The sequence below is a fragment of the Sceloporus occidentalis genome, unplaced genomic scaffold, assembly GCF_023333645.1.
Source record: "Sceloporus occidentalis isolate IW3139 unplaced genomic scaffold, rSceOcc1.0.p SCAF_268, whole genome shotgun sequence".
NCBI lineage: Eukaryota > Metazoa > Chordata > Lepidosauria > Squamata > Phrynosomatidae > Sceloporus > Sceloporus occidentalis.
The window spans coordinates 425,161-436,498 of record NW_028317248.1 but is presented as its reverse complement, the minus strand read 5'-3'; the positions used below and the strand labels follow the sequence as shown (position 1 = coordinate 436,498).

General features: G+C 43.2%; 1 protein-coding gene across 2 annotated transcripts; it reads right to left on the bottom strand.

Annotated features, from left to right (window-relative positions):
- Window positions 1-336: 336 nt before the first annotated feature.
- LOC149275742 (uncharacterized) lies at window positions 337-8,120 on the bottom strand. Of its 2 annotated transcripts, none has more exons than XM_089504360.1 (3): window positions 8,005-8,120; window positions 5,053-5,173; window positions 337-2,624 (listed from the first exon to the last, which is right to left on the bottom strand). In XM_089504360.1, the coding sequence occupies exons 2-3, from the start codon at window positions 5,099-5,101 to the stop codon at window positions 1,807-1,809; spliced, it is 867 nt and encodes a 288-aa protein (XP_089360486.1). In that variant the 5' UTR covers window positions 5,102-5,173; window positions 8,005-8,120; the 3' UTR covers window positions 337-1,806. The 2 variants fall into 2 exon arrangements, with proteins under 2 accessions (XP_089360486.1, XP_089360485.1); XM_089504359.1 differs by lacking the exon at window positions 8,005-8,120 and adding an exon at window positions 6,009-6,035.
- Window positions 8,121-11,338: the final 3,218 nt, after the last annotated feature.

The following is an 11,338-nucleotide window of genomic DNA, read 5'->3' as shown; positions in this document are numbered from 1 at the left end:
CCACAACATCCCCCTCGAAGGCCCTTCCTCAGCATGCGCAGGGATTGCCAGGGCCTAGCTGTGGCCTTTGCGGGAAAGGAAGGTATGTGCCGGGGATTCAGCGGCCTCCCCTTCCTTCTTCCTTTGAGGAGACCGCAATGGATCCAAAGGTGCAGCGCTGGACTCAGGAGGAAAAGACAGGAAAGGAAGGCTCTGCTTTGGAAATCAAGCTCTCTCTGTGTATCCTGTATGTTTGTGTGTGTGTTTGCCTCTGCTGTTCTTATGGCTGGGAATGGAGCTGAGGACTGTGCATCAAAGAGTCCAGTGGGTTGAAATAGCAAAGAACTTTATTGAAAACACATAGTCAGATATTCAGTGTTTAAACCAGAACTGCCCATTCCAAACAAACTACATTAAAACCCCCAAACCTAAAACTCCACCCTCTTCCAAACCTAGCCCCCACCTCCAATTCCCACAGTCTCTGCCCCACAGGAAACAAGGCCTTCTGTGCGATTCCCAGAAACTAGACCCCTTTCTCTTAATACCAGCCTCCAACATTCTTCACCCAACATCCCACACATTGCAAAATCTATCATTCCCATAACTATACTAGACAGCTACAACAAATCCCAGCCTCCCATCTTGCTAACCTATACCACGACCCATAATCCCCAGCTAAATTTACAACCCAAAGCAACTATCTGTAGCTATAGCAATTAAAATCTTTAAACTTAACAATATACAACTTTAAAACATAAAAAGACATATGGCCAGACAAACCTTACAAACAAAATCACAAGGGCCCTTTCTTAGCACCGCTGGACTGAAAATATATTGTTTGTATTCCTTATTGACAAAAATAATGTTAGTTCTGTTACCAAGTTTGGATTTATATAAAATTTGGGTACATGCGGTCTGTGATATGAGCTCTGACTGACCCCATAGAGGACCCGCCATTAACCTGAGAGCGGAGGGACCAGGTAGGCATCTTGCCCTGCAAAGGCAGAGCCTTAGGGAAAGAGCTAAAATGGGGAACTTCCGCAGGAAGTCTTGGAGTCGCCAAACCAGATTCGCCCGTTAGCCCAAGGAAGACAAGAGCTTTGGCTTCCTCCTTAATGTGCCAGTGATCAGCTTAACGGCTCAGCAATCAAGGCGGCTGCCCTTCCAAATTGTGTCCAGACCTAATGCATTGTGCAACTCATTGCTTGCTCTTGGCTTAGCAAAGCCCATGCAATCAACGCCTTTGTCTAGCAAGTCTCATAGCCTTGGGATATGTTCAGTTTTCAAGTCTTCTTTGGGCTTTTGAGCATTAAATTGTTTGAGCCTGAGTTCTCCAAGCCTTGTGTTCCATTGAAATCACTCAGCTAAGCCAAGCTCTCACTGTAATCGGGTCGCAAGTTAGCCTTCGCCCGCTTGAACTCAGCTCTTAAGCCTCCGCGGCATCACTTCCCTCATTCCCACGGCCGTGTACCACAGTCCATCCAAGCTGCATCCGACTTCAGGAGAAGACGTCTAAGGTAGTATTCCCTAGTGGTGCCTCTCCTTCTCAACCTTTCTCCCAAACTCACCCCTCCCTTGCTATAGCATTGAATGTGTGTGTGTGAGACAGTGTGTCCCCTTTTGCTGAGTGGTTTTATTTGTGCTTTAATAAATGTTATTAGATTAATTGCACCTAACTGGTATCAGAGTCTCTTTCTCTTGGGGGTGGACTAGGCGACCGCTGGTATACACATAGGGACCCGATCCTGGCACATGGCATTGTTAGGGCCACCTCTTGGCTAAATTTGAGCTAATTAAAATCCCCCTAATTTGATCCTTCCTAACAGTTCACTGCTGGGATTTGTCTTGCTTCTCTCCTGTGTAGACTCTCTGGTGTGTCACTAGGTGTAACTTCCGAGAGAAACATTTCCCACAATGCTGGCATCTGTATGGTTTCTCTCCTGTGTGCAACCTCTGATGTGTCACTAGGTGTGACTTATGAGAAAAACAGTTCCCACAATGCTGACATTTGTATGGCTTCTCTCCTGTGTGGACTCTCTGATGTGTCACTAGGATTGACTTCAAATAAAAACATTTTCCACAATGCTGGCATTTGTATGGCTTCTCTCCTGTGTGGACTCTCTGATGTCTCACAAGGTATGATTTAAATGAAAAACATTTCCCACAATGCTGGCATCTGTATGGTTTCTCTCCTGTGTGGACTCTCTGATGTGTCACTAGGTTTGATTTCAATGAAAAACATTTCCCACAATGCTGGCATCTGTATGGTTTCTCTCCTGTGTGGACTCTCTGATGTCTCACTAGGTTTGATTTCAATGAAAAACATTTCCCACAATGCTGGCATCTGTATGGTTTTTCTCCTGTGTGGACTCTCTGATGTCTCACTAGGTTTGATTTCAATGAAAAACATTTCCCACAATGCTGACATTTGTATGGCTTCTCTCCTGTGTGGACTCTCTGGTGTCTCGCTAAGTGTCCCTTCAAAGAAAAACATTTCCCACAATGCTGGCATTTGTATGGCTTCACTCCTGTGTGGAATCTCCGATGCATGACTAGGATTGACTTGTAAGCAAAATTTTTCCCACAATGCTGACATTTATGTGACTTCTTTCTTGTGTGGACTCTTTCATGACTGACAAGTTCTTCTGTAAACAAGGAAAATGACAGACAAGACTATCTCAGCATTAAGAGAGGAAGATGTTACCCCAAGATCTAGCCCCACATTCATCCCTCCCTATTTCAGATTAAATTAAAAAGTTGTTGTAAGTGACCAGATCATAACTGCTTCTAGATGCCCCCAAATACATATAATGATTGCATCCTTACTCATAGGAGCTAGCAAAGACGGAAGGAACTTTTATGAGGAAATCAGTGGAACCAGAGAGTCAGGCAGTTGAAAAATATTCCATTAAATATATGTAAAAATATTTTGATTGAAAAGTGGCATCGTTTCCTGTGAGACTGCCATAGAGTACAGAGTCAGAGCCCAAGGCATGATGCAAGCTAACTGCAGAGGACGCTTCATGCTGTTTGGCAGCAGAAGATGACTCACAACCAATACAGTATACAGCTCACATGTTGATTGATGTGGATTGGATTAGATTGGAGTTGTGTATACAAGAGATGAACATGAAGGAAGTCAGAGAGGAGAGCTTGCAAATATTTGTATTATTTTGCAACTCAAGATAGAGAACCTCCAAGGATTTCAATGAAATCAGCTGTGTTTGTGACTCTATTTTTAAGTGAAAAGTGGTCAGTGCATTGCCAATATCTATATCTGGATATTTGTTTCCATACTCTGCTATGTTATTGTTGGCTGCATCTGGGATTGCCACCCTCAGATTGTGCTGTATATTGGCTTGTGAATGTGATCAGAATTCAGAGCCAAGAAGGACCAAGAGCCAGTGTGCTAATCCTTTTTGTCTGAGATATTTGCACCAAGCACACATTGCATTCAATTTGGTTTCAAACCATTCTCTCCCCCAGGAATCTTTCTAAAGCAATTTAAACCTTTCTGAACACTCGGTTTCTGATCCCAAGAAACAATCACAGTATAAATATCTGCCCAGACTGGCTGTTCTTTGACGTCAGTCCAATTACAGACAGACAGTCTGTCGGTTTAAATGGCTAAGCACCTCAATGCACTCGCCAGCTCCACTTGCCATGGAAGTTACTGACTTCTCTCCCAATCTGGACCCTCAGCAATTGGAATCAAGATCCATCTAGGTAAAGTTTTACCATTAGCAAAGCCTCACACTAATCACAACTCCCACCTTTGTTACCTAGTTCGTGTGTGTGTGTGTGTGTGTGTGTGTGAACACCTATATCTGTATATGCGTGTGTATGCATGTATTTTGCTTTTCCCATAAATAAAACATAAAAACCTATTTCAAATGCCTTTGGAGTTCTCTGTGCTTCCAGGCCTGGTATAGTTGGGCTGAATCCCGAGGTCGCTCTTGTCGCAACCAAACTATATATCTCCTTTCAGCTAAGTACCAAATTCCCCTAAAAGCATAGCACTTGCGGGTGTCCTCCCCAGACTGCAGCATTCTGGGTAACAAAGGGCCTCTGGAATCAACCATGGAGCTAAGCAAGCTTAGTTAGGAAAAGAAAACCTAGAGAAAAAGCAGGTTTTGTGTCCCCCTTTCCTCCTTCCATAGATATTACTCATAATTGCTAAATGGAACTTCTAAATATGTCTGAAAACAAAGATTTAAGACGATTCTCAGAGGTTCTCTTAAACCAGTTCTTAAAATCTGTCAGGTTTGTGGATGCCTCCCAATCCCCAAGGCCCCTCTCATTTGGTGTCTGTCCAATAGTGCCTCACTAAACTACAGATTCAAATATTCTACAGGATGTTGCTATCACAATTAAACTACGCTTGAAAGGGATCTAGGACTCCTAAAGGCCAATGTGATTCTAGGCTGCATCAATATGAGTATAGTTTCTAGATCTAGGGAAGTAATAGTGCCACTCTATTCTGCTTTGGTCAGGCCTCTCTTGGAATAATCCTGTGTCTGGTTCTGGACCCCACAATTCAAAAAGGATGTTGACAATTGGAATGTGCCCAGAGGAGGGCAACCAAAGTGTTGAAGGATCTGGAAACCATCAAGCCCTATGAGGAGTGACTTAGACAGCTGGGAATGTTTACCCTGGAGAAAAGAAAGTTAAGAGTGGATATGATATCCATGTTCAAATATCGGAAAGGATCGTATTGAGGATGGTGGAAGCATGCTTTCTGCTGCTACAGAAAAAAGGAGACACCACAATGGATGCAAGCCAAAGGGAAAGAGGTTCCACTTAAATATTAGGAGGAACTCTGGGACAGTAAGAGCTCTTCGACAGTGGAATATACTCCCTTAGAGTTTGGTGGAGTCCTCTTCTTGGGAAGTCTTTAAACAGAGGCTTGGAATGTGTATTCCTGCATGGCAGAAGAGGGTTGAACTGGATGGCCCTTGTGGTCTATTCCAAATCTATGATTCTATAATACTAGTGGAATCATAGCACCATGATAATTAAGCATAACAGGGACCTCAGTCTTCATAGAAAGGACAATGGATTCCGGTTACTTACCCACAGAGGCCACATTCTCATAATTCTCCATCATCACATAACTGTACATCAGTCTCTGCTTCTTTGTCAACAGTTTCCATTCGTCCTCAGTGAAATAGACTGCCACATCCGCAAAGGTCACCTGAAATAGAAAAAAGCCCTCATCCAGAGAGTGACGAAGCAAAAGGAGAGGAAAGCACATGGTGCTTTGCAAATATTATTTCAATACTTCAGAATTCAGTCCAGGAAATAAACATTAAATTCTGTCAGCAAGAAAAAAGCTACTGCCTTTGAGATCCACTTTGTCTTGAATCCTTTCAATATAATAAAAAATATAATTTAGGCCATGGCTGGGATATTGAGGATAGATTAGGATACCGACTATCTCAAAATATATAGTACATTTAGCCACAAAAGAATTATGGTGCACTTAGCCATTTCTTGCCAAATTTTAGAGGCAAATGTCATTTTAAAAAACAGTTGTGGGGAGCACTCTGGACTTGAGGGCCACTGGGCCCACCCTCAATTTAGATCCAGAGACATACTCCCATATCCCCAACATTTCACAGATAGGAAAAGCAATACACATGTGGAGAAGCAATCCAGAAGGCGGTGGAGATAGCCAAAGTTGTTTATCAGGAAGAACACACAAGCTAGGAAGGGCACAGCAGTGTGCTTTTGCTTCAGCCTCCTGGGAAGGGCAATATCCTGCTTCCTTCTTTCCTCTCCTCTCCCCACTTTTGAGTTGATGGGGGGCAAATTGAATGGCATTCAGGAACTGAAGTGAGCTGAGAAGGGGGAAAGTGGGAGGAGGAGAGAGCAACCGGGACATTTTCAAAAGCGCCTGAAAAAGTGGGGTGACAGAGGATTAACTAGGACTGTCTCTGCTAAATTGGGAGCGTATGTTCTCCGCTTGCTTTCATGAACTGGCCCAGCAGTGACACAGATGAAACTAATAGTCAAGAACCTCGACTCACCAAAGAGTTCTTGTACCTCTGCATCCTCTTTCTCTTGGAGCCCAACTCCCTCCGCTTGGCCTCTGTGTTGGCCATCAGGTGGTCAGGGGTCCTGGTGGTCTTGCACTTGGATCACTTCCAGCCAAAGGTGCCCCAAAGCTGTGTCCAAGGGGGCCGAGATGAGGTTCCTGCAAAAGGAGAGCAGAGATTCAAAAAGGATGCATATTGCATCTCCTATAAAGAATTAATGCAAATAGATAGAACTGGTTATAGAATAAAGACATGATCCTAATGTTCAGGGTTATGATCTTTCATGGTTCTTTGACAGACAATTAAGAGAGCTCTTCCTAATGGATAAAACACAATATGGTATTTGCAAATCAGACTCTGATCTAGAACGGGAAATAATGTCGAATAAAGATGCCTTATTGGCAAGACTTTATAATTGTATTCTTAAAATCTACACAGAAGAAGAAGTTATTAAAGAAAATATGATCAGATGGTCTCAAAACTTTGGTTTTGCAATTGAATTAGACCAGTGGGAGGACACTTGGAAACAAAGATTGAACTATACTTTTTTGGGGGACAAGTCTCCTCTTAGAAGCCAATGCCCAATGTTTGTGAAAAATCAGAATAAGGCTTGTATTAAAACTATCATCCCCATTTCTGATCCCTTTTAAAACCCATGATCCCCAGAAGGAGCAGAGCTTTGTAGTAAGAAAGCCCTTTCAGAAAAGACACACAAAGAGACACCCTTTCTTCCTTTTGGCCCAAGGAGCCTGGCCTCCTTCTGACTCTGGAGCCTCAGGAGAGAAAGAGAAGCCTCTGTTCAACTGAGGCCTCAGAGAAAGTTCCGGAACATTATTCCCCACACTCACAAGCAGCACAAAATGGCCACCAGAACACAAAATGGCTGCCAAAACACAAAATGGCCACTGGAACACAAAATGGCCGCCAAAACACAAAATGGCCACTGGAACACAAAATGGATGCCAAAACACAAAATAGCCACTGGAACACAAAATGGCTTCCAGAACACAAAATGGCTGCCTCTTCCTCAGCACTTGGCAGTTGTCAGTTTGAGGCCTTCAGGGAGAGAAAAAGAGACTGAGGGGAAGAGAGGAAGGAGGTCCTGGAGGGAGGGGGCCTTGGGAGATTTCGGGCAAACTGGATCTGAAAGACAGTAGTAGCCTTTTATCTTGCCAATGGGATTTGCCAGCATCCACATGGCCAGAAAGAGGAGGGGTTCTGCCCTGCAATAAGGCCCCTCCAATCCCTCTCAACCAAGGACTACAACTCCCATGTCTGTCTGTCTGTCTTTCTCTTTCTTTCTTTCTTTCTTTCTTTCTTTCTTCTTTCCCATGTATTCCCATGTACAACCTGTGAAATAATTGCAGACTTTTTTCTGTTCTTCATGTGTGTCTTAGAGTCATTTCCAATTTATGGTGACCCTAAGGCAACCTTATCATGGGGTTTCCTTGGCAAGTTTCTTCAGAGAGGGGTTGCCATTGCCATCCTCTGAGGCTGAGAGAGTGTGACCATCAAAGGGTCACCTAAGTCCACAACACACTGCAGCAGTAATCCAATCTGAGATTGCTTTAACTGCCCTGGCTCAGTGCTAGGGAATTCTGGGAAATGTAGTTTTGTGAGACATTGAGCCTTCTCTGTCAGAGCGCTCTGGTGCCACAATAAACTCCAATTCCCAGGATTCCCTAGCACTTGGCCAGGGCAGTAAAAGCGCTCTCAAACTGGACTATTGCTGCCGTGTGTTTTGGACCTTTCTTGGCCGCAAACTGTCCATATCCTGCAATGCATCTCCTAATTCTGTTGGCAGTCCCTCCCTCCCAACACTTTCTAATTTCCCCCCAAAACCAGCACAAAGCTGGCAGATGGAAAGAGGTTTTAAAGCAGCGTTTAAATCTGCCATATTTTAATAAAAGACTAAATGTCCCAAATGCTATTATCAGTTTTGTAGCTATTATTACAGAAAGACGTAGAGTGCAAACTCCTCAAGTACCTTTATTTTCTGGAGTGAGATGTGCTTTTCCAACTGACTCACTGTGATGATCTCCGGTGGTCCAAGCAGCCAAACTGCGGCCCTGTAATAATAATAATAATAATAATAATAATAATAATAATAATAATAATTTTATACCCCTCTCTTCAGCCAAAAGGCTATCAGAGTGGATTAGAAATTGTTAATTAGATGTTTATACATTATGACCCTTAGCCCAGGACACCCTTAACTTCCTGAAATCTCGCTGCCATCATCCAGTGAATTATAAAAGGATTTCCCTTAACCTACACTGGGACCAGTTAAGGAACCTTATTTCTCCTTCTTTACTGATCTTCCAAGCATCAACTGAGCCAAAACACATGTAAAAGGAGCGTTGAGTAGTAGATACTCCAAGGAGATATTCATTATAAATAACAAAATATAACTGAAATATAAGTCATGCAAGATATTAAGAATCTTGCAGGCACAATATTTGTAAGTATATAATATTCAATTCATACAATCTATTAAAAAATAAGTAAACCCAAGGGTCCAATTCTGAGACTAACTTCCCAGATCCGCTCTTTAACTCTCTCTCTCTCTTGATCTCCAACCGACACAATTCCCCCAACTGTCTCTTGGTCTCTCAGGCCTTATATCTCCTTCTCATGGAAGCTTCCAGTAGAACCTTCATCTTGCTCTCTGATTGGTCAAGAGAGCCTTCTGTAGCAGTGATGTCATTCTGCGTTTGCATAAACCTCCCTTTTCTGCCTGAAGAAGACCTCCATTGACTGGAGCCCAGTCATTGCACTTTCCCAAGGCAAGGCTTGCCCCTATTTCCCAATGTTGTTCTTGGGGTGTGCCTCCCAGTTCTTTCCAGGTCTTATGGTGACTTTATGGGAGTCTCTGAAGGGGTTTTCTTGGCAGGTTCCTTCAGAGTGGGTTTCCCATGACCATCCTCTGAAGCTGAGAGAGTGAGACTTATTATTATTATTAACATCATCATCATCTTCATCATCATCATCATCGTTTATTTCTATAGCGCTGTAAATGTACACAGTGCTGTACATACAAATGATCAAGTCAATAAAAATAAAACCTGCCAATCTATAAAATATGTATAAAACAATAGGCAATAATATAAAATAGAATTGGTTAAAATAAGCAAGCAACAACTAGAAACATCAACATCAACATGAGGGACGTTTTCGCCATGCTTATGGAAAGCGAGCGGAGGACACCTCATTTTATGGCATTATATTGACCCAGGGGTCCCACAAAACATGGCGGAAGTGCCCCTTGCATCCCAAGATCACGAAAAGACCCCAGACATTTTTGACCGCTGTGGGTTACAGAGAAGTGCCTGATGCATGGAGCCGTGGGTCATGCTTTGCCCACCACATTTTAACCTGAAAGGGAAGCCCAGGTGGCATGGGGAGAATCTGGTGTCACTTTTAAGGCATGTATTATTTAAGCATGAGCTGTTTTGCATCAACTCAAATGTGTATTTTTATTTCTTGCAACATAGTAGGTCCCAGGGCAGTTCACCAATGCTCCCAGAAAGGGATTTCGGAGAGGAGTATTTTGGGTTCTTGGTGGGAAGAAACAGTTGTATTCCATGGGCACAAAAGGAAGGTCCCAGAAGGTCCAATGCTTCATACAGAGCCTCCTCCCCAACTGCAGAGGCCCTGCTCCTAGGTCTCTGGCCTCTCAGCCTGGAGAGACACAGCTTCTTTCCCAGGGAGCTCTCCATTCGGCCTCCCTCTCTCCTCTCCCAAAATGGAGGACAAAAGAAGGTTCTGACTACTAGGGTTGCCATGACTCTCTTCCACAAAACTCCAGACGCAAGTCTACAAAAGCATATGCTACAACTTTTTTCACTCCGTTAGTCTCAAAGGTGCTACAAGATCCCTTAGGATACTGATATTCCTGAATAACATGGCTTATGGTTGCACTGCAGAATTCATGCAGTTCAACATCGCTTTAACTGCCATTTCTCAGTGCTATGGGATTCTGGGATTTGTAGTCTGTTTTCACACCAGAGCTCACTGAGATTGGCTCACAAACCTACAGATCCCAGATTTCCATAGAATTGACCCATGGTAGTTAAAGGAGTGTTGAAGTGCACTATTTCTGTAATGCAAATTGAACCTATGTCTCTGAATCCTAGCCCCTTGGAAGAGACCTTCGCAAAGGTGAGTCAAGTCCCCCCTTGACTTTTATGGGGCAGGGAGGAGGGAGGGAGAAAAGCCCCAAACAGCCATGAGACGAAGAGGGATTCCTACTCTAGGGATCATATCCAGAGGTTGCCATGCTGGCCGGACCATACAGCAAACCACAATCACACCCACCATCCACAAAACAGGGATACCTTTAGTGGCCAGCCAAAATGCACAAAATAGATAAAACAAGCTTTTGAAGCTCAACTGGCTTCTTCATTGGGAAAAAGTGTTAAACATCAAACAGGAGAAAGGTATCACTGTTTTGTGGATTTTGGAGGTTGTTGTTTGCAGTGTGGCCAAAAAAACCTTCTCCTGGATATGCTTTCTAGATTTCAGGATTCTGTACTTTTTAAACTTTATTGGTAAAAGGGAAAAAAAACCTATGGGACCAACAACAGATACAATTAAAAGACTTGACAAATACAAATATTCACAAGCGACAAAACTTGTAAAACATACTAAATTACATTGAAGCTCACCATACATCCAACCTCAGATTCCACAACAAACAAACTAAAAGACTTCCAAAGTGTATGTTCTTTGCTGTGTCTTTGTTTTCTTTTTATCCGTTTTATGCCCTTCAGTCTTCTTTTCTTTTTTGATATAGTCCAGCACTTTATCCCAGTCTTCTATCAATCTATACATTTTAGTTTTGTTTTGTTTTTGTAAGATCCTTGTGAGTTTATCTGCTTCCAATGCATCAAATAGTTCTAACAGCCTTCCTCTACTTCAAGAACTTTCCTTTGTCTCCATTCTTTTGCTAGGGTCATCCTTGCTGTTTTTGCTAGGGTCATCCTTGCTGTTTTTGATAGGGTCATCCTTGCTGTTTTTGATAGGGTCATCCTTGCTGTTGTGTCACACCTTCCCCTGTTAATCACTGGGCAGTGAATCCTATCCCTCCCATGGCTCCCCACATTTCTCCTAACCTGATCCCCATTCGGCCTCTCCCTGTCTCCCTGCTTCCCTTCCTCTGTTCCATCTGGAACTGCCGCTCTGCTGCCCCTAAAGCAACAGCAATTCATGACCTTTTTCTCTCTAAATCCTTTAACCTCCTCGCTCTCACAGAAACCTGGCTCCCAGCCCATGATACTACAACCTCCGCTGCCCTTTCTTTTGGTGGTCTCTCCTTCACC